General features: G+C 40.4%; 2 protein-coding genes across 2 annotated transcripts; one reads left to right on the forward strand and one right to left on the reverse strand.

The window, feature by feature from the left end:
* The first annotated feature begins 5,724 nt into the window (after window positions 1-5,724).
* arg2 (arginase 2) lies at window positions 5,725-11,104 on the forward strand. Its single transcript, XM_082516232.1, has 8 exons — window positions 5,725-6,125; window positions 6,224-6,296; window positions 8,804-8,978; window positions 9,103-9,262; window positions 9,399-9,493; window positions 9,586-9,690; window positions 9,835-9,971; window positions 10,083-11,104. Exons 1-8 carry the CDS (start codon window positions 6,006-6,008, stop codon window positions 10,268-10,270), a joined length of 1,053 nt encoding a protein of 350 aa, XP_082372358.1. The 5' UTR covers window positions 5,725-6,005; the 3' UTR covers window positions 10,271-11,104.
* Window positions 11,105-12,084: 980 nt separating this feature from the next.
* vti1b (vesicle transport through interaction with t-SNAREs 1B) lies at window positions 12,085-15,742 on the reverse strand. The gene is made up of 6 exons (XM_082514990.1): window positions 15,504-15,742; window positions 15,349-15,407; window positions 14,302-14,496; window positions 13,685-13,858; window positions 13,041-13,102; window positions 12,085-12,881 (listed from the first exon to the last, which is right to left on the reverse strand). Exons 1-6 carry the CDS (start codon window positions 15,610-15,612, stop codon window positions 12,788-12,790), a joined length of 693 nt encoding a protein of 230 aa, XP_082371116.1. The 5' UTR covers window positions 15,613-15,742; the 3' UTR covers window positions 12,085-12,787.
* Between the last annotated feature and the right edge of the window lie 7,925 nt (window positions 15,743-23,667).

The raw sequence follows: 23,667 nt of genomic DNA on the forward strand, positions 1-23,667 counted from the left end.
AGTAATCAACCAGTAATCAGTAATCAGTAATCAATGTGACATAGACCGCAGCCTCCAGGCTGGGCACACAGCAGTAGGGAGGCAAAGAAGCCCCCCAGCCAGGCTTCACACCATAGACAATTGCCTTCAGATGACCCCAAAGATAAAAGTCTAAGGGGGTCAGATCAGGAGACATTGGGGGCCATTTAACTGGCCCACGACGACCAATCCACTTTCCAGGAAACTGTTCATCTAGGAATGCTCGGACCTGGCACCCATAATGTGGTGGTGCACCATCTTGCTGGAAAAACTCAGGGAATGTGCCAGCTTCAGTGCATAAAGAGGGAAACACATCATCATGTAGCAATTTCAAATATCCAGTGGCCTTGAGGTTTCCATTGATGAAGAATGGACCCACCATCGTTGTACCCCATATACCACACCAAACCATCACTTTTGTTGTTCCAACAGTCTTGGAGGGATCCATCCAATGTGGGTTAGTGTCAGGCCAATAGCGGTGGTTTTGTTTGTTAACTTCACCATTCACATAAAAGTTTGCCTCATCACTGAACAAAATCTTTTGCGTGAACTGAGGGTCCTGTTCCAATTTTTGTTTTGCCCATTCTGCAAATTCTGTGCGCCGATCTGGGTCATCCTCGTTGAGATGCTGCAGTAGCTAGAGTTTGTGAGGGTGCCATTTGTGAGTAGCTAATATCCACCGAAAGGATGTTTGACTAATGCCACTTTCCAGTGACATGCGGCGAGTGCTACGCTGTGGGCTCTTGCTGAATGAAGCTAGGACAGCCACTGATGTTTCTTCATTAGTGACAGTTTTCTTGCGTCCACATTTTGGCAAATCCAACACTGAACCAGTTTCACGAAACTTAGCAAGCAGTTTGCTAACTGTAGCATGGGAGATAGGTGGTCTTGTAGGGTGTCTTGCATTGAAATCTGCTGCAATGACCCGGTTACTGCGTTCACCAGATATCAACCCAAGTTCGGTCCGCTCCTCACGTGTTAACCTCTTCGACATGTCAATGGCTGTGAACAAAGAGAAACTTGTAAATAACTCATGAAAGAATAAAGTTACTTTGAAACCAAGTACACCATTGTTTTTCTTGTGACATTACCAATAATTTTGATGTGTCACATGGCCCTCTTGTATCAAAGATGGCCGACTTCTAAATGGCCACCATGGTCACCACCCATCTTGAGGAGTTTGCCCCCTCACATATGCTAATGTGCCACAAACAGGACTTTAATATCACCAACCATTCCCATTTTATTACGGTGTATAAATGGCCCACCCTGTACTATCTGAATGCGGAGCTACCGTATTAATAAAATTAAGCTTGTTTAAAGCCCGTTAAGAAAGCTGTCCATCTATTCGAGTTAACAGACAGCGATATTACAACAAGAGAATCTAATGGTACCCTACGGTCTGCAAGTACAAATATATGCTTTAGGATCATAGGATCAAGTTATCTTGGACGCAAAAAAAATTAGACGCTAGTGAAAATTTATTACTTTCCACACACATCTGTGTGTGGAAAGTAAAAGGGACCAAGAATGGTGAGGCAATTTTCTGCAAACTTGACTGGGAAGTAGGCAGGGATTTCATACTTGCTCATTAGTTACCATAGTGATATACCCTGTTAAGACGTGAACCTCCTTCATAGTACAGACACCACAGGGTTAATCACGAAGTTACCTTAATATTAACCTCTGTTTCGTAGTACAGTAGGGGAGAGCGGGGTAAGTTGTCACACTTTTCACACTGACTAACTTTTACTGAGCACCATACATCACAACGTAATAAATGTTTCACCAAATGAAAGAAGGAAGTCTCGGGCACATATGATGTATTCATTACATTTTCATATCTTATCTCATTACGGAGTTGTAGACTGTTGAATGGAGAATGTGTACTTGTGACAATTTGCCCCATCGGCAGGTAAGTTGTCACACTAGATTATCTTAAAATAAGAACACAAATACTTAATTGTGATTATTGATTTTAATTGTTAAATTCAAACCAAAACTGGAAATTTGAACAATTATGCCAAGAGAATTTGGAAAAAAACAATTATTTCAATCCAATACACATTTTAATCAAAACATTAAGTAGAAAGAAAACTTTAGTTTGAACTTTAAACTCAAATGTTCTCTGGCTTGCACATAAATCCATCATAAATGAATGGAATGCTGCAAATAACTTGCTTTACTTAACATGTTTATCCTCTGAACAAAACAGATGCCCTATTTCTGATTAATCAGACTCAACTTCAGAGTCACAATTCTGGCACACATAAATTGCCTGGCCTGAGGTACAAGCATCATGGGCCCATTAGTTGCATTTTACGCATTTTACCCAGGTCTCTTTTGGACAACTGTTTGAAAATGGCTCCACACAGACAAGGCAGAAGCACTCTTCATCATCTGATGATGACTCTTGAATTATTTTTCTTCTTTTAGCTGCGTTGTTCTTCATAGGTCCAGATGTTTTCCCCCCTCGCGTCCCTCTCTTTTGAAACAGCTTTTTGCTAGATTCAGCCTTATTCTTTTCTTTTTCTAGTTGCTGCTTCACTGGCGTGTCGGTTAGAATTGCTGATTTGCGTTGTTTTCTTCCTTTGCTGGATGGTTTTCGGCGGCCAGCTTTTGGATATGGCCGGATGTCCTCTGGAGTTGGTAGTCCGCTGTCAGTAATTGCAGTGCTGGGTAAGGGTGAGCTCGTGATAGAGATGGTGCTGGAGCTTGGCAGTTCAGAGTTGGTGCTGGGGCCTAGCAGTGCAGAGTTGGTGCTGGGGCCTGGCAGTGCAGAGATAGTGCTGGGGCCTGGCAGTGCAGAGATAGTGCTGGGGCCTGGCAGTGCAGAGATAGTGCTGGGGCCTGGCAGTGCAGAGGTGGTGCTGGGGCCTGGCAGTGCAGAGATAGTGCTGGGGCCTGGCAGTGCAGAGTTGGTGCTGGAGCCTGGCAGGGCAGGGTCCGGAATAGGGCGATCTGTGATGTAGGATGGTGCAAACTCGGCTTCCAGAAATACATTTCTGTTGTAAGGTTGAATCCCAGCCACCCTAAAACCAGCCTGAATGTTCAATGGGGTTGCAGCCAGAGGATATGCAATTGCCACAATCCCAGGAATGTCATAAATGGACATTGTCTTCCCAGGGTTGTTCCTCATCCAGGCATCACACGTGCTGTTGATGTGCCTCTTTAGTGGCCCGTAGACAGACCTGTCTAATGGTTGGAGCCGATGTGAGCAGTGCGGTGGGAATGACAGCATGATTATGCCATTTTCTTTGGCATAATTGAGTCCATCAATGGACAGATGAGACTCGTGGTTGTCCAAAAGGAGTAAACAGGGCTTCTCCTTTGAACACTTTGTATGTTCATTGAAATGTTGCAGGAAGTCAACAAAGTGTGTGTCTTTCATCCATCCAGAGGAATTTGCCCCTCCTTTGCTGCCGAGTGGCCCGTTGATCAGGAAATGGTCATGGAAGTGGACACGTGGGAAAATAAAGTATGGAGGTAAACTATTCCCTATGGCTGAGACAGCACAGGCCAGTGTGACAAGGGTTCCCCTTTCAGCAGAGGTCAATGACCCTACTTGTTTGAATCCACGTCTGGCCAACACTTTGTCTGGTTTATGTACAGTGGTGACCCCAGTTTCATCAACATTCCAAATGTCTCCTGGTCCAAACTCATATTTGCATAACACTTTCTCTAAGTTGTCAAAGAAAGCATTGACATTCTCTCTGTTGAAGCTACTTGCCCTGGCAAGGCTAGTTGCTTCTGGCTTTCTCAGTGACAATGTTGTATGCTGCTTTAAAAAGCCTGTAAACCACTCTTTGCTGGCCTTTTCTTTTTCTGCCCACAAAGGCACAAACTTCAGTTCGTGTGCCACAGCAAACTGGTAGGCAAGCTTTCTGACCTCACTTGGTGACAGACCAAAATAAATGTCAGCTGACCTACTAATATATTCAACAAGCTGCTTTTCCAAATCAGGGGACAAAATCTTCCTTGGCGTTGTATAACCAACCATTGTTGTTGGCATGGCTGTCTGACTTTCAATTTCTTCTCTGGTAATCTTTTGACAATACCGAGTTAGAGTACGGTAATTTATGTCAAAATCCTTTGCTGTACTTCTGATTGATTTGTTCTGCATCTTTACCTGCCTGACTGCCTTTAACATAATGTCAGGTGGTGTTCTGCCACGCTCTGTCTTTCGTTGATAATTTCGAACCATCTTACTTTCTTCCTTCCTTCCTTAATTCCTGCCTCTCCTTCCTTTCTTCAAAAACCTTATTACAAATACAAATGAATTACAATATCAATTTTTTGGAGCATTTATTTGTACTGGGGCAAGTTGTCACATGTGACGACTTGCCCCAAAGTTAATGAGACAACTTGCCCCAAACTGACATTTATGCTAATTTTGGCTAAATGTCAGGGTTAGCTCAACATAGCACATCAGCTGAAGTATCAAAAGACACGTTAATGTCTCCTCTATTTTGTGTAAAATAATAATTTGTAACATCTATACCTAACAAAGTTGTACTGACGAAAATTTAAAGTGATTTATTTTTCCTTTTAGGTCAAAAAAATAAAAAAGATGTGCTCACCTCAGATTAGAGCAGTCTTGACTACATGTGAACAGGAGGTTGACTATAGAAGAAGAAGTCACACAAAGTGGCTATTTCATTTTTGAGATAGAGCCTCTAGTGTTGGAGTTATGAACAGTGTGACAACTTACCCGTGTGACAACTTACCCCGCTCTCCCCTATGTTCATTTTTGTTCACTGAGTCATGCCACAGTCATGCATCTGAGGTGGGCTAATGACGTCAGAAGAAAAACTTGCACTTGATTCGCCTAGAACCGCTCAGTGGGTTAAGGTGAGGATTAGGGTTAGGATTTGCAATTAGGCTTGAAGTTTAGAAATGCACTACTTTGTACCCACAATAGCCCATGTTAATGATTCCGCGCTATCTTTGTGTTGCCTGTGATGTAAATAATTTCAGCTGAACGCCGTGCATCGTGCTTGGAAGAAAATCCGAGTACATAAAGATAAAATATAGTGGATTCATCATAGCTTGACAAGACTACAACAACGAATTAACAGTAATAAACCGCAGTTTCACGTTAACGACAGGAAACAGAGTAAGTCCGCGAAGCACTGTGTTCCTTTACTTGTAAAATAAAATTATAATTATAAACTAACTGCAATTCATCAAGTAAATACACATAAATAATAAAACAATCGCTCGTTATATTTATTAGAAATCTTTGCTGTTTAAGTCCATTTTACTTTCAGTTAATTGCCTATGATAACTTGCACTTGAGATTCTGTTATTGCTTTACAGTGTGAAATTTCTTGCGGTGGTGAAAGATAAACCCCGTAATAATACACTAACCCAGATAATAACATGTTTTTATGTTGGCCAGAAATCAAGTGGGATATGTTTTGGCAGGAGCTTTAGAACACGCGTGGACAAACACCTCGGTCAAGAGCGTTTAATGTAAACAAGCGGATCATTACACTACGCTGCGTCTGTGGAAATTTCCACTTTGATGACACTGCAGCAGTGCGTCCCAACATTTCACAAAACACCCTTGGCCCACATCAGTTTCCAGGACACGCCTAAAAGCGAACCCACTTCCTTCCATAGTTGCTATTGGCTACTACGAAGGTGTGTCATTCAACCTGACGTCAGACGCTGTATATATATCAAGACTTGCCTCGGTAATAAAAGCTCATAACACATTGCAAACGCTTAAAAGAAATTACGCTTTTTATGGTAGGTGGCAGAGTTGTTTTTTTTTAAATTTTATGACTGAATTAAGAGGAGATCTCTTCGTATTCGTTGTCGGAGTCACAGTCTCATAAATATTCAGTAGATTGACGAGTCAAAAAGACCGCCTCTCCTGCACCAACGACACATTCAGCATCCTCGGGCGCAACATCTCACTGAGCTTTCGTCAGACTCCGAGTCGGTTTCATTGTGACCGGGGCGACTTTTAATTTCCGAGAATGGCTTTGAGAGGAGCACTTTCCCGTCTTTCCCACTCTTCCCGTCATTTCAACCATACTTACCAGCAAAGCAGAGCTCATTCGGTGGCCGTGCTTGGCGCTCCGTTTTCAAAAGGACAAGTAAGATATTGAGTTTTTGTTTTTTTAATATTATCATTACTTTTAAAGAGCCTATCATCTTTAACAGTTTAACAACTCCCATGTTTTCTTCCCTACAGAAAAAGAGAGGTGTGGAGCATGGCCCTAAAGTCATCAGGGATGCGGGGCTCATGGAGAGGCTTTCAAATTTTGGTAAGTGTCGTAATCTTGGAGCTGCCGGTGGTGCTGGGTTATGTAACTTGTGGGTGTAACCTGCAGCTTAACCCGGCAGACTTTTAGACAGACATATCTTCAGCGCTCGGTCGTCAGTCAGTCTGTTACATAATCGGGAGAAAGTAAATATAAACAAATGATATGTAACCAATGAGAGAGATTTGGTGCACATGTTTCGGAGAACAAAGTGATTTACGCGCGAGTCCAGTTTGAGGCTTTCGTCATTAGTTTTACAGGATAAAACGTCGTGTAATAAAATAGGATGTAAAACTAGACTTATTTATAGGCTCCCGAATGTATATTTGTGCATGTTTAATGCCATATTAAAGCCAGTCAAAGAGAGAAACCTCGAACATCCTCTCCGATGTTTGATGTTAATCCTCGTCGAAATGTTATTGTATAATGGCTACAAACTCATGCATAGGACGGAAAGACGAGACAATACAGGCGGACATTGTGATAACTGTCAACATGGCACGCCGGCGTCTCGCTCTTCTCGTGAGAAATTACACCTATTGCTCATTCATTCTTGCCCCCAACCCCCCACCGCCGTTCTGGCACATGCTCGTAAGAGCCCAGAATGAAGATGACGGTGTTATTTCCATTATCTCGTCACTGCAGTGACAGACACTTTTACTTTTTATGTGGTCCAAATGAAAACTCCCACGCAGTCCGGTGTGAAAAGAAGTGGTACCTTTAACGTGAAAGGCACAGCAGGTGAAAAGAACCCCCTCTGTGCGCATGTCAGCGAAGTGCCATTGTTATTGAAATTCCACTAAGGATTCATGAATAAAGAGAGGAGGGCCTGCCAGTTCTTAACAGGCCATGATAAGGTCACAGCTATCCCAGGGTACTTAAATTCTATCTGTGATCCAGACATAGTTAATTACCTTTGGAGTGATCAGGTTAATGTAGATTAATATTGTGCATGGAACAAACACAATGTAAATCATGATGGCCTCCATTAATTATTGTAGTAAAGGTAGTTCAAATTAATCTGTTTTATGCTTAATAAATATACTCAAAATGTCCAAAGTAATGTCTTGAAATTTTGCCCAAAAAGTAACATGAAATGGAAATCTGCTGTCGTGATACTTCCTAGCTCACCAGAATCCCCATTTGCACCACAAACTGCTCCTGCCTCTATAAATATAACAGAAAAACCAATGAAGGTGTGTGACAATGGCAGCTTAATGCAGGCCTTTAGGTTGTAACTTCCTAACTTCCCTTACCTAACTACCCAGGTAATCCAGTTTGTTCTGTTCCACACATCAGCTCATGAGGTGTAAACATGTTGTGCAAAGGGAAGCGCGCTCCCTTTGTGTTACACATACACTATACAGTGCGTCACTGGCTTACTTTCAGTTTCTGTATGGCCACTAAGTGGATCTGCACAATATGACTATATTGTCCAAAATACCTTGAACTGTATCAAATGAGTGTATATATATACACACACTCATCAGTTTGTTCTTACGTTGCTGAATCTCAAAGATACTGTTGTAAGTTTTATAGTAACAACCTTGATGTTTATCACAAGGTGGTTTATAAAAAGTAAAATAAAACCTGAATATATGTAATCTAATGTAAAATGTTGGCCAGGAATCAATTCCCTGGTGGCCAAATTGGCAGCAATGAAATAAGATCTAGCTGCTATGTCACTAACAGAGGAGGACACATGAAACCAAACACTAAGAGAAGTAGCTGCCATGTACTCTTACATCTTCACACTCTCTAGGTTTCCTGTCAATTTGTACAAATTGTTTAAATTAAAAATATATAGATATAATCAAACCAATAATCACTGGCATTTATAAACATTTAACATGCCTTTACATATGAATAATAGCGCTTGTAATCTTGCATTTAAAATTTAAAAGCTCATCCCTTTGACAAACTTATGAATTGTCTTGCAAGAGATGCTCACTGTTGCATCAAACAAGGGCTATTCCTGTCCTGTCTACGAATGGTCATGAACCGCATTGGTCACCCTTGGATCAGCAGAGTAATACTACACTACCATCAAGGCTCATATAGCTGGATGAACCCTAATATGGTGAAACACTTCACTTGTTTACTTCGCTGTCTATATCTAAACTTTTAAATCTTCTGCAACCACGTAGTATAAGGCAAACTACAGTCACTGAAACCTGACCCGATGTGGGAAACAAGACTAATGGAAAGTGCTCCGTCACTAGTTCCACTGGCATTGAATGACTCAAACCCATGAGAGTGCAAGGTCAGACAAACGCATGTTAAGTCACGGGAGCTACGGATTATGTAGGCTGCCTAACTGACACCTGCACATACCACGTCTGCTAATTACAAATCCTCAGGCTGTTTGAAGCCGTCAGGTTACCAGTTCCTTTGTTCAGATTTCCTGAGAAAATAGTGCACTCCCGTTCAATGAGTCATTTTAAACTGCAGCAAATGTGACACAGCGCAAAGTAGTTTAAATGTATGGATGTTTGTTGTTGTGTTTTTAGACTTTTCTGTCCATGACTTTGGGGATCTGAACTTCCAACACCTGGAGGAGGATGAGCCCTACATGGATGTAAAGTTCCCGCGGACTGTGGGTGCAGCAAATAAAAAGCTGTCTGCAGCAGTGAGGAATGCTGTCAGTGCTGGCCACACTCTTCTTATGCTGGGAGGTGATCACAGGTAGGAACAGAAAATATTGGCAATACTACAAGATAGCCTACTCTGTACAACAAGTCCAGTGTTTGTATTAATATTATGAATCCATTGCACAGATATCTTTAAAGCTGCTCTACATCTGTTATAGCCTTGCTGTTGGATCAGTGAGCGGCCATGCCCAGCATAGTCCTGACCTGTGCCTTATCTGGGTTGATGCTCATGCAGATATCAATACCCCTATGACCTCCCCTTCAGGAAACCTCCATGGCCAACCTGTGGCATTCATGCTCAAAGAGCTGCAAGACAAGGTGAGGAAAAACATTCAGCTTCACTAAAGATATATTAAAACACTACTTACAAAAGGGATTCTGTTAATTTAAAAAAGTATTATTGCTTTTTTAGTATCCTGTATGACATATTAAACAACCTCTTTTCACTCACCAGATGCCAGATATCCCTGGGTTCTCCTGGACTAAGCCATTTCTCAGCTCAAGAGACCTGGTGTACATTGGACTGCGGGATGTTGACCCTGGGGAGTAGTAAGTACTTAGATTTAAAACGTTTTAGTAAACGAAACTGGGGTGCACTCTGAAACATAGGTCTTGATGTGTTTTAAAATTGTGCATTGCAGCCAATTCCTCAAGAGCTTCGGTATCCAGTATTTCACCATGAGAGATATCGACAGACTAGGCATCCAAAGGGTCATGGAAGTCACTTTCGACCATCTTCTGGCAAGGTATTATTATTAATAGATTGTGATTATAATAGATTTTAAAATGATAACACTAAAAATGTTCTTAATTTTTCAATTTTTAATTTATACAAAAAACAGTTATAGATGTTTGAACTGAGATGTTGAATTTTATTACCATCCTGACAGAAAACAACGACCAATACACTTGAGCTTTGACATCGATGCATTCGACCCGTCTCTGGCTCCCGCCACAGGAACACCGGTAAATGGAGGTCTGACCTACAGAGAGGGAATCTACATCGCAGAGGAAATTCATAACACAGGTACAGATCACTACAGTTATGGCTTTCATTTCCTTTGGTCTTTTCTAGATTTCTTAAAGGTCTTTGACTGTCTGGCTTTTGAATCTAACTTGTCATCATCTTGGTGTGCAGGTCTGCTGTCAGTCATGGACATGGTAGAAGTAAATCCTGACCTTGGGGCAAGTCCTGAAGCTGTGGAGGCTACTGCCACGTTAGCAGTTGATGTCATTGCATCATCACTGGGACAGACGAGAGAAGGCGCTCACACATCCATGGACGAAATTCCCCCTGGGAAAAACGACACAGAGCTTCGCCTCTAAGGGCATGAAGCAAAGCTATGGACTTCAACACTGTCATCCCTGACCATTCCACAGATTTAAATACAATACTGCAAAGACTATATCTATTTGAAAGGTGACAGTTTAAAGCTTTTTTTTTTTCTATTTTTCTGCTGCTTGGTCTTTCACTTTGAAAGCTAAATTATGTCGGGATTCATGAAACTACGAAAGGGCTTTGCATAATCTTTCTTCATATTGATAATGCTGAGAAACGTCTTTGACAGAATTTAGACACCAATACAGCTATTGGGGATACAGCAATACTAACTTATTTTATTATTATTATTATTATGTGTAATAACTTGTCTGGCTATCTCTGATAGCACACTGCAAACCTCCAATAAGTGGCTAAGAAATGATGGGTGGGTGGTTAATCTTAGGTGTGCGTTGCCACAGCTGCCAAGTATCTATCATGTTTGGTTTATGAGAGAATTAGCGTGCATCAGCGGTACAAAAAGTATTGAGTATGGACGATTGAAGTTCACAGTCTACTTTAGACTGTTTTGTGGCTGTGCCAGTTAGTTAAAACTAGAAGTATGCTATCACTTCTGTGATAGTTGTAGTTACTGTATTTTCTTTAGAGTTTACTTTTGTATTTTTACTGTGAATCAATACATGGACTATAGTGATTTGTGCACCACTATTTCAGCATCCCTGGAAAAAGTAATAACTATATGAATCATTATGCGTGAACTAAAGTATGGCTTGTTATCTATGTTTAGTTTAATTTGGCTACTGAATGACTATTGTCCTTGTAACAAAGAGCTTCTATTTTGGTCTTCCTTTAATATGATTAAAATTTTTTGTTTGTTTCTACGTGTGTCTTATCTCCTCATTATTTTGTGATCAAAGTAATATATTGCTTTAATTGATGAATGCAATAAATGAAGAACCAAAGAATCACCTTGAGGATGAACATGAATGCCTACCACATGTCACGTTAATTAACCTAAACCTGAACCTCATGGTTACTCTTCTATGGTGTACATTGGACTGGAAGAGTAGTCAACACGCCCCACTGTGAAATAGAATGATTAAATAGAAATCATTACATTTCCCCACCAAGCTGGGGATTTACCAAAGATATTAGTCATATTAATTCTTTAAAAAAAAATAGCACAGGAACATAGTATTTTTTGGGTAAGATCTTTCGTATTTCAGAAAGACCATACCCAAACACACCCTGTATGTATGACAGTAGCATATGTATCCGTACCTACTCGAAAGTGCTAAACCAGCCAGCCTGCAATCCAAACATGTCACACTGAAAATATTTGCCATATTTCGTTGTTGGACACATGTGAGCACGGAAAAAAATGGAAAAGTTATCTGAGTATTATTTTTTAACTAAATCACTGCATTCTGTTCGCATTTGTATTTTATACAGCATCCTGGCTTTTTATTGAAAGAGATTTATTTTAAATTAGGTTATAAAACCCTAGAATGTTCCCTTTGTGCTTAAGAAGATGGAAAGGATTTAAAGAAATTCGAAGGTAATATTTTAACACATTAAAATTATATTTCCTTCTTTCTACAATGTCCCTGTCATACATAACCAGGTCACCAAACTTGTTTGTATACTCTAGAACACACCAGGCGGGCATGATGGAATAGAAAAACATTGCAGCAGGTGTACCGTTTCCCTTAACACCACTGGAAATCACCATATGGTCAGTTATTTGAGAATCAACTCTATGGTAACAGGTGCTGTTTACCCTTTATTACCTGATCAGGGCTTCCACAGAGTATTTTTCTTAACTGTTTGGCTTCCTTCCTTAAAAATATCAGATGCAAACTGAGGTTAAAGATCAACTTTAATGTTGCAAAAGACATCAAATCGGAAACCAAAAACCTATTTATAACAGTGATTTTTGAATCGTACAGTAATTTTGCATGAACTGTATTAAGACATTGCATTAATTTATTTCACTGATATATCTCATTTAAAACTTAAGTCTTTTTTTAAGCACACAACCACTTAAACACAGAAAAGAAAGTATTTTGTTAGGTGCTTTTTCATCATATTGTAAAAGATATTCATACATCAGCAGTTGAATTTGAGCAGTTTTGTAACCTAATCTGAGACTCATAGCTTTCTAGAACTTTCAGTCACATTTCACAAGTGCTTTCACCCAGAGAGACATGTGGGCTCAATTAGCTTGTTTTCTGACTCAGCTAAGATGCTACAAAGAATCATCCATGGGATCTGTAACAGCCAGCAGACAAGTCCAGATCATCATCCTGCAGGACATCAATGGCATCAAGTGACAGTGCAAATCTAAGTTCAAAGAGCTTCTGTAGGTTTGGTCCATTAGCAAGTTGGCAAATTGCCATTCACATCAAATAATGGACAGAATGCCCTGTCAGAGTTCAGGCCTTCATTGCCATCACAGACACAGATAGCTGAAAACAGCAGGACAGTGTTATTATTGCTACTGGATAGTCAGTAGAGACAGAGTCTGAGTTTGCCCTGGATCCACAACTTAAACGTAAGTCTGCTCATTTTCGGAAAAACTTCAGGTAAATCACAGCACCCAGAATGGCCAGTTCCATTAAAATGATGATGCCCAGTAGCAACTTGTTTGTCACCAGCCTGTAAGACAGAAAAGAAGCAACAATAAGATGCTTACACTCAATGTGCTCAAATGTTCCAAGAACATTTAAAAGAGACCCCAATCATCAGGATCATGAGACGCACACAAAAAAATAAGGAACTGCTGTGGTGTAAGACGTCTTTGTAGGGTGCACTTACCGCCTTGACATGGCACGAAGAATTTTTCTACTACGACTCAGGTTCTCTCCAGTATTCGCAAGCTACAAAAACAACAAAACAGAAGAGTTTTAACAAACCTACTAATCTCAGGTCATCATACAGTCCTGTGCCAAAGTCTTGAGCCACTATTCGTTTCTTTATAGTTTTGTAGGAAGGAAAGAAATATATGCATCGATTTATTAAAACGTGCAAACATGCATGAAAATACAGCACATAAGGTAAAAACAGAGTTTTTAAAATGCTAATGAGCTTGGAAGTTAATATTTAAAGTTTTAGTTACATTAAAATTTTTAAGGACTGCACAGGATAGTGAGATATGTCAAGCTGACAGCTAGTAGCTCTTTGGAAATCACATTTTTAGTGCAAAAATACTATTTTATGCCTGTTGAACTGTGTTATATTTGGCATTTTTCCATATTTAACTAAAAAATTAGAAACTAATAATGTGTTTTTGTGATAAGTTGTCACGTGTAGACACATCAACACTGGTTCATCATTTGATTTAGGTGCCTTTTTAAGCTTAAACGATTCATAGGTCAGTGACAAATAGACATCACAGGTGGCTAAAGACTTTTGCACAGCACAGTACAAGAATACAAGCGTAATAATGATTCTCAGCTCACTCTGTTTCTGCTTCGATCCAGCTGTTCCCTTTGTTCTCCCAACTCCTCGATGATATCTGTGCCAATTTGCTCCGTCTCAGCAGCGATGCGCTGGCTGCGCTCAATACTCTGGCTGGCGTTATTTAGAGCATCCGTACCTTGAAGAAGCAATGCTCTCTGGGACTGCAGGTGTGTCTGCAAAGATGGGGAAAAGGGACAAATGAAACCAAGTTTAAGCAGATTTATTCTGGAAATACAGTTACATAGACATCCACAACGATCACTAGGAAACAGGGTTGACATTTTTCTCAGTCTAATACAGTCTGGATCTGTAAGTGCTGCTGAAAAATAAGCCTTAATAAGTTCAGAGGATTTGGTTTCAAATTGATGAAGATGTTTTCTTGATTTGTGTGTCTCCTATTTGCATTTTTTCTTATGTTACAGCGCACTGATATTCTTCAGCAAAAAGAGGAAGAAAAAAAAAACACACACACCCAGAAAAAATCTTACCCTAGAAATGCAGTTTGACATAACAGCAGCAACATAAAATAATGTTTTGTGCATCGAAACAGACGCGTGACGGGGCCTGTCACACGTCTGCAACAGCAAACCCAAGCACCCCAAAGCCCCTAACTCACACTGTGCTGATTTTGTGAAGAGTAGATGCCATGATTTCCTGGCACTGTGTTGTACGAGGAGCCAAAGCCAGGTGCTGAGTTTTTCATGTCCCTCTGAAGCTTGCCGAGGTCTCGCCGGTACATACGCAGTTTTGTGCTCATTGAATTTCGATAGGACGGAGGGGCAACGCGCAGCTCCTCTTCCATTCCTTGTAACTGGAGAAAGACAAGAAAATGTTATTGTTTGAGAAAAAGACAGAAAAGGATCTTACTCTATAGAAACAAGCATATATTATCAATTTATTTACTAGTTTAGGCTTAACCTTCGTAAGCCAGAACATTTGAGTGACATTTGAATTCATGCACAGTTAAAAATGGGGCATACTTAGAATACTAAATTTAATTAGAGGTTCTTCTATTTCGATTTTATTCTTATACACGTGATGGCCAACATATTAGAAACACCACTCAGATTTTAATAATATAGGTAACAAGGTCAGAATCTTGGAGGAAAAAAACAAAATATGTATAAGTAAATATCCAACGCTGGTGCTAGCACAAGACTCAATCATGAAACATCATCATTGCCATGTCACTCATTGTCCCGTCCTTTTCCAGGTTAAACAGGTATTGGTAATAGGTTTGCACATATGTTGTGGGACATAATTTGCAGTGCATAATTCTTAAATGACTACTTAAAATATGTTGATGTTAAAAGATGGAATAACAATTATAAAAGGTTTGTGTCAACAAAATGAAAAGAATAAAAGTTGGTTTTTTTAACTTCACTGTTTGACTTGAAATGCACTGTGGTTACCAGAAAGACTGGACAAGCGAAAAATTCCTTTTGGGGGGTAAAACGTACACTATGTTTCCATTTTGTATTGAACAAGTGTTATTTGCACAACAAACGCGTGTATTATTTTGATAATTCACTATTTCCCTGGTGGAAATTTTCTTAAAAAGTTCATTTCAAGCTCAATTTAAGTGTATTCACATGAAAATGTCATAGCTAGTAGTCAAGTGAACTTTAGCTAGCTGTAATGGGGAAAAAGATAAACAGCTCACCACTTCTTCAGCCTCCCCATGTCTCTCATCGAAGGTCCTCACCAGCCTCTTCCTCTCCTCTGCAGGAGTGACAGTACAAGTGTTACTTAAAAAGCACATAACTTACATTCTAAGGCGTAGTTATTTTGATCTGGGCTTTATGAGCAAGCACTTACCTCCGTGAGATTTCTGAGCCTTATCTGGCATCAGCTTCAGCTCCTCGTACAACGATCGGTACATTTCGTGCAACTTCTCGAATTCCTCCGACGACATTTTGCGTGTCATTTAAATGTCCTTTCTTGTGAAATTATTTTTGTCTTTTATTGTAAAATACAACACTTTTTATGATCACAAGTTTAGGTATCTAGTTTTGCTATGACGATAATCAGATTCTCGGGATTCTTCTTCCGGATGGCTTTCGACTGACCGTCGTAACTCCGGAACAAAACGCAAACGTACTAAAATGTCATTATTTTTACTAGATATGAAATTGAAAAAATATTTTAAAAAACACAATTATGTAGGAATTTAAAACAAAATAGTGAAATGTTGTGAAAAGCGTGTTTTAAAATAACCTGGATAATTATTTAATGATTATTTCATTCCGGCGCTACAGAGACGACGTTAATAGGGCTTTCTGGGAAATGTAGTTTTTAAACCGAGCTACTTGGGAAATGTTTGTGTTTATTCTGTTAATGAAACTACATGGATTCAGAGTTCCCCTTGTTGAAGATGGAGAAATTTCCTCATAGTAAGCGTCTATAACAAATTTTAAAGTACAGATCTATTTTGAATGTATAAATAGCCTGTCTAGCTAAATAAATGGGTGATTAATCATTGATTAATGTTTCAGAGAGCAGGGGGAGTATTATTTCGGGTTTATTGTTTTGTTTTGTTCTTACCTAAGCCATCAAAACATCACTGTCAAAATAATTAAAATGTATCTTATTGAAAGTTAAAATGGCACATTATGAACCTCGGGATTTATTATATATATATTCGTGTATAACAAATACAACTGTTTAACACTGCCCTCACTACTATGTCATAAAAACATCCTCATAAAGGTTTACAAGATGGTAGAGGGGAATGGTTTGGAGACAGTCCTGCGAGGTCTGCGAGGCAGGAGGAAAAAAGAATGACCACAGAACAGGTGTTCCCCACATTTGCTGAAATGGCAGCCTAGGTGCCTTTACAGTCTTATGACCCCACCAACCCCTGTGTTGATTTGCGTTTTAATCTCAGTTAGGTAAGAATAACACTACACACTTCAAGTGGTATCTCACATAACCAGTTTAGAATCACTTGTTAACCTGAAACCAAATTCTTTAGGAGGAGGCCAGGATACCTTTAAAACACACAGTTTCAAGTTCCTAGGTGTGCACATAGACACAGACTCCCAATGAAGCTCAAAAACCTCGGCGGTTGAAAAGAAAGCCCAACCGTGTGTCCATTTTCTAAGAATCCTCAGAAAATTGGACCTGAAGGGGGAACTGCTGATTGTCTTCTACTGTTGCTACATTGAAAGTGTGCTGACATACTGTATCTCTGTATGGTTCTCCAACTGCACCATGGCACACAAAAAGGCACTTCAGAGGTTCATTATATAAATAAACTTGACCTTGACCTGTGTTTTGTTGTGTTTAGTATCGAGGGGGGACCGTTTCCAAATTCCTTGTACTATTGCACTAGGACTGTGCAATGACAATAAAGAGTTATTTTATCTCTTATCCTAACTTATCTTATATTACCTTGGTGCATTGGCTTTGATCACTTTCACTTTTACTATTTAATTGTTTAAAAGACCAGCAGATCGCTGTCTCTGCAGAAAAATAGACAGTTCTTGCAACAATGTGCGAGAACTGTCCCCTTTGAAGTCCATCACCACTTTCCCACAAAAAAAAATACACAACGATGGCATCTACAGTTACATAAAACCGCAATTTTCCTTGATTTGACCAGAGTGGTGCATCTAAAACCAATTTGAATAGATGAGGGTCTAATCGGGCTACCGTGGCTCAGGGGATTGGCAACCGCATCTGTAACCGGAAGGTCGCTGAAGGAAACTGTTTCCAGGGCCTAATCCGTGGATCGACTTCCTTCGAGGCGTGGACGTCTATCAGCAGAGAATGTCCCTTAGTCTGTAACACAGTCAAATATATTCTCAAGTAATATTCAAGCATGCCATTCAGCGTGTTAGTACGAGCTCGGGAGCAGCTTGGGAGAACAAGAAAACAGAGACTGCTTCAGGTTGTCTTCCCAAATTGACTCAACTTTATTCACAAGTACAACAGTTTATATAGAGGGTAAAATTCATGAGACAGCAGATTTATCAGTTTAAACCAGTACAGACCAAGATAAGGCAGCGTCTTCCTGCCCATGGGTGAAGAAGCATCCTTTGTGTAGTGTATCAGTTCAGCTACAATTGTGATTATCTCAGCGACATATTTTCAAGGCACAAAACGAAGAGTTCTTACATTAGTGAAATCTGAAACAAACCATTTGGCCTTCAACAGGCGTCTAAAAGATTAAGAAACTAATGTAGCTGAGGGAGTGATCTCTGTGGTATTTCAACCTTGTACCAGCCTGTGATTCTCACACATCAATTCTTGGGTCAAAGAGAAAAATAACTAAAACAAAGGGGCCTTATTGAATGACAGAGTTTTCCTGCATAATGTCACTATAAAACAATATCCAGTAAATGCTACCATGGTACTAAAATACCTAACAGTTCCCCTCTTTTATTATTTTTTAAAATAATAACTCAAATAGAAAGGAAAAATCACAAATGTAATAACATAATATAAAAAGCAAATCATAAAATGTAATAGTTCACAACCTAATGTTCAATATACACATCAGGAACATCATTGGTAACATCTGGCACATCCTCAGGATCAATTTGTGCTAATTGCAAATACATTGAAGTAGCTGTACTGGTAGCTATATGGGTTATCATTGAAAATGTGGCTTGCAGAAATGTGAACAGGGTTGCACTTTACAATACGAAATAGTAAATAAAAATCCTAAGGTTAATGCAGTAGATATGATTAATAACCTAAATATATAAAAAAGACAGTTCTTTAGTCGTCTCCTGGCCTGGTCCCAGGTTCGTGTGATGACAATGGGCATTTCATTTTCTCCATTATCAGGATGAAACGAGTCTATCTTTATCAGGTTAGACATTGTGTGGTACTCTAGGCTTTCTGTTCCTGCTGGATGTTCGAGTACCTTGTTGTTGTTCAGGCGGGGGATCAAAGGGCTTTCTGAGTCTTGGCTCTTTCCGGCGTTGTGTGTTAATCAGTGATTGTGTGTGTGTAGGTGTATTGGATCCGGGCGCTGGCTCGCCGGAGACGTCATCTACTTGATCCGACGCCTTAGGTGGTTTGGTGGGGCTGGTCTTAACCCTGCTGGCATGAATCCACTGAGGTTGTCCGTCTGTTAGGATGCTGGTTCTCGTCACTGCAAGTACAGTCTGGGGCTGGAACACGCGCGGCCTCCCAGAGAGTCCTTGGTTTTAGTGACTTCTCCAACATGCATCTCCTTGTCTCCACTGGTGGAACTGTGGAGGGGAAAAGCTGAGAGAGACAAACTTTCTGATAGTTATTATTCAGTTTTTCTACCAGGTTGTGAACATCAGTGGACAATGCAATATACATCACCTTCTACTAGCGGTGCCCCTCTGGAAGCTGACCATGGTGTTGGAAATAGTCTTATTTCAAATGGAGATAATTTGGTTACTGCAGATGGAGTCATTCCAATCTCACAGAGGACTTGAGGAAGTAATTTGATCCAGGTCATTCCTGTTTCTATCATTGCTTTAGTCAGGCGATTTTTTATGGTCCTATTCATTCTTTCTACAACTCCTGAACTCTGAGGGTGGTATGGCACATGATATTTCCAGTCTATTGCTAGAGTTTTAGCACACTTTTGAATTACTTCTGATGTGAATGAAGGTCCTCTATCACTGTTAATTTGGTGAGGTATTCCGAATCTGGGTATTATTTCATTGCACAACTTTTGACAGACTACTTCTGCAGTTTCTTTTGATGTTGGGTAAGCTTCTACTCATTTACTAAATTGATCCACTATTACCAGTAAGTACTTGATGCTTCCTTGTGCTGGCATATGTGTAAAATCAATTTGTAATGTATGAAATGGAAAATCTGGTTGTGGTAAATGCTGATGTTTTGCTTTTGATTTTCCTACATTAGTTCGTGCACATGTTAGACAGGTTGCTAATATGCTTTTACTGCATGTGATGTTTTCTCAATTACAAATCTTGATTTTATTGCCCCTATTACCCCTCCTTGTCCGACATGACTCACACAGTGAAAATGTCGGGCAAGGACTGGCATCAGGGAATATGGGAGGGCAATCAAACCCTTAAGATTTTGTATAAGCCATCTCTGTCATCTAAGGTACAGTCATTATTCTCCCAACAGGTGTAATCACATGCAGAGGCCTGCTCTTGTATAAATTTTAAATCAACATTTGTCTCTAAATAGTCTGGGAGTGTAACAAGTGGCAGCTGTAGGTGCACAGATAATACTTCCTGCGGAGGTGGGAGCTGCAGCCTTGGCTGTCACGTCTGCTAAGGCATTACCTGTTGCTTCGTCTGTGTCAGCTGTACTGTGTCCTTTCGTTTTTACAACTGCAACGGCCGATGGTAGCTGTATAGCCTGAAAAAGTCTTTGCACAAGATCAGAATTAGCAATTTATTTTCCATCAGCAGATCTAAATCCTCTCTGTCTCCACAATGTGCCAAAGTCATGCACAACGCCAAATGCATAGCGGCTGTCTGCGTAAATTGTCACATGCTTATCCAAATGTAGCTCACAGGCGCGTATTAAAGCCATGAGCTCTGCTTTTTGTGCTGAGTGAAATGGTAATGAGTGAGCCTCTAGTATAATGTCAGGCAATGTTACCACTGAATAGCCACAAAGAAATGAGTTGTCACTCGGCCTTGAACAGGACCCGTCCACATAAACCGTGGCTGAGTCTGGGATAGGTGTTTGCTCTAAATCTGGACGTGGTGCTGTGGATTCCTGTATACGTGTCATGCAGTCATGAACATCAAGCCTGTCTGAGCCATCCTGTCGGTCAGAAGAACACAGCATAGGATCAATAAATGTGCTGGCGAATTGGGTGTGCTGCTCGCTTTTATGGTGAGATTTGCATATGTTGTGTAGTTATGTTTGCTAGAATGGTCATGACCTGGTGATTGGTGTGTAGAATAGTGTCATGTGAGAGTGTGAGCTTCTCGCAGTCCCTTATCATGATAGAGCAAGCTGCTACTGCCCTCAGGCAGGCCGGCATTCCCTGAACAATTCAGGCAGCACCTTTGAGTGGCGGAGGTCAGCACTCCCTTTAATGCATTGAAAGAGGCAGTCATTTCTGTGGATCACAGTATTCGAGGAGGCTTCTCTTTTTTACAACAGTCACGCAGAATGTGGTCATGAAAAGAACAGTCTGGTATCCACTGTCTGCAATAGTTCACCATGCCTAGGAAAGACAGCATTTCTTTCTGTGTAGTGGGCTTAGGGACAGAGGTCACAGCTTTGACCCTGTCTGTAGTCATAGAACGTTTTCCGTGAGACAGTGTGAATCCCAAATATTGAACAGAAGTCTGACAGTACTGCATTTTCTTTGCAGATGCTTTGTGGCCAGTCTTTTGGAGGTGCTGGAGAAGCATGTGTGTAGCAGTTTGACATAGTTTTTCACTTTCAGCACAGAGGAGGAGGTCATCCACATGTGGATCAGGGTGCAGCCCTGGAGGAGTGAAGCACCATTGAGAAAGCAGCAGAGCTGTCTATCATGCCTTGGGGCAAACGAGTCCAAGTGTACTGCTTATTTCTATGTGTGAATGCAAATAACGGCTGTGTGTCTTACTGAGAAAAAGGAGCGGAGCATAAATCCACCACGGTAAAATGTGTATGCAATGCATGTCAATATGCTGTGAACATCTGAAACGAGAGGTGGCAGAGGAATGTTGACTGCATTAATTTGCCTTAAGTCTTGTATGAAACGCCATACGCCAGGTTTGTTAGGCTTTGGCACAGGATTGACAGGAGTGTGGGCTTTATTACTCCTGTAGTCAATAAATCTCCTATCATGACATCTAGGGCTGCGGCTTTTTCCGTGGAAATGGGATGTTGTTTGACATATACTGGCTTGTTGTGTTTTAATAGGTGTACGTGATAAAGTGTACAGTCAATAAATCCTATATCATTCTCACTTTTAGACCACAATGTCATATTCTGGTATTCAGCTGGCAAGGTAAGTGCAGAAATAGTACAGTCGATAGGGTAGGTTAGATCTATGTGACGACATGGTGTAGTTATGTCATAAACTATGTCTGAGTTATGTGACAAAATCACTGTTTGACCTTAGAGAAACAAAAGTGTGGCTCCCAGTCATGGGATTACCTGGTAGTGGCGTCTGTACACGTTTTTTTGGCACAGTGTGTGACATAGAGTACCGGACAAAAAGGATGTTGAGTTCATTCTCTGCTGAGGGTCCAGCTGACACAGAGTCTGTTCCTTCTCCATCATGTCGGTACATAGGGCAGAGAAAACATAAGCTGTTATCAGTGTCAGCAAACATTTCACCCTTTATGTTAAATGAAATACACAAATTCATTTTTGCTCTGGGTGTCTGCGGCTGCTGGAAAACTGAGCCACAATAAAAACACATATCTCTACTTTTATCCTTCCGTCCTCTGAAACTTCCTTGCTGTGCTGGAGCGGGTAATCCTGCATACATTAGTTTCTCACTTTCCTCTGAGCCTTCTACATCAAAATTCAACTTTATCTTAACACTTTTAGCCTTCGTGCTGTTGGGGAAAAGATCTGCACCAGCTTTTGTTTTGACAAGTGTGATAAAGTTCTTTATTTTCATGTCATAGAGATTATCAGTGGCAGTCATCTTCAATAGTTGTGAACATTCTGGATGAATATTGTTTAAGAATGTTGTTATGAAAATCTGATCATTTCCACCTTCAGGCATGCATGCCTCATTAGTCCAGCAGTGCGTGAAACGTTTCATAAACACTAGAATGGATTCATCTGGCTTTTGCTTACACATGGTTACTGCATTTAAATCAATTTTATCTCTAGACATTGTGAGCAGAAATTTCTTTAGATTTTGAAAAAAGGCTGTGATTTTGTCATCGTTTATCCACAAAAACGAGGTGGTGTTGGCTGCTTGGTCATTTTTAGGGTCTAGTTCCTCTACTTCTTCAATAAGCTGAGATTCAGTCACACCTGGAATTCGTTGACATAATATATATCTATAATCAGGCCCACCCAAGTGGTGGTCCGCTATTTGTGATTTTATATTTTATTTTTTTCGGTTTTACAGTTAATTTTGATTTTTTATCGGACCCGTCTAAGGTCTTTGAATTATTCTGACCCATGGTCAGTGATTTCCAGAGGGGTTTACACGCTAGGAGGATTTAGGTTAGTATTTATTTTTGCTGTGGCACACCTGAGGTTACTTGATTTTTTGCTAGCAATTTTATCTTTTTAGTGAGCAACTTCTCACTTTTTAACGAGCAACTTCTCGTTTTATGACCCCAGGCAACTTCCTGTGTCCTTTCTGCTGGTGAGCAACTTCTTAGTTTATGACAGCAGGCAACTTCCTGTGTCCTTTCTGCTTTTATTTACAAAACAACAGGCAACTTCCTGTGTTTCTATGTGGGCCACTAAATAAGGCTCCTCAGTGTATCCCACTTGTTACTATGTGGGCCACTGAAGAAGGCCTCGTCAGCGTATCCCGTTTCTATGTGGATCACTGAGAAAGGCATAACACAGTCTTATAAAATAAAAAGACAAGTGCCTACCTTCGTCAGGATCCCACTTCTGACACCAAAATTGAAGGAAACTGTTTCCAGGGCCTAATCCGTGGATCGACTTCCTTCGAGGCGTGGACGTCTATCAGCAGAGAATGTCCCTTAGTCTGTAACACAGTCAAATATATTCTCAAGTAATATTCAAGCATGCCATTCAGCGTGTTAGTACGAGCTCGGGAGCAGCTTGGGAGAACAAGAAAACAGAGACTGCTTCAGGTTGTCTTCCCAAATTGACTCAACTTTATTCACAAGTACAACAGTTTATATAGAGGGTAAAATTCATGAGACAGCAGATTTATCAGTTTAAACCAGTACAGACCAAGATAAGGCAGCGTCTTCCTGCCCATGGGTGAAGAAGCATCCTTTGTGTAGTGTATCAGTTCAGCTACAATTGTGATTATCTCAGCGACATATTTTCAAGGCACAAAACGAAGAGTTCTTACATTAGTGAAATCTGAAACAAACCATTTGGCCTTCAACAGGCGTCT

The sequence above is a fragment of the Aulonocara stuartgranti genome (assembly GCF_965226115.1).
Source record: "Aulonocara stuartgranti genome assembly, chromosome: 19".
NCBI classification, from domain to species: domain Eukaryota; kingdom Metazoa; phylum Chordata; class Actinopteri; order Cichliformes; family Cichlidae; genus Aulonocara; species Aulonocara stuartgranti.

Coding starts and splice junctions, on each gene's coding strand:
- arg2 (XM_082516232.1), top strand. CDS start 6,006: ATGGCTTTGAGAGGAGCACTTTCCCGTCTTTCCCACTCTTCCCGTCAT. Junction 6,126..6,223: donor CTCCGTTTTCAAAAGGACAA/GTAAGATATTGA, acceptor TCTTCCCTACAG/AAAAAGAGAGGTGTGGAGCA. Junction 9,972..10,082: donor AGAGGAAATTCATAACACAG/GTACAGATCACT, acceptor CTTGGTGTGCAG/GTCTGCTGTCAGTCATGGAC.
- vti1b (XM_082514990.1), bottom strand. CDS start 15,612: ATGACACGCAAAATGTCGTCGGAGGAATTCGAGAAGTTGCACGAAATG. Junction 13,103..13,684: donor TGGATCGAAGCAGAAACAGA/GTGAGCTGAGAA, acceptor TTGTTTTTGTAG/CTTGCGAATACTGGAGAGAA. Junction 12,882..13,040: donor CTTCGTGCCATGTCAAGGCG/GTAAGTGCACCC, acceptor TCTGTCTTACAG/GCTGGTGACAAACAAGTTGC.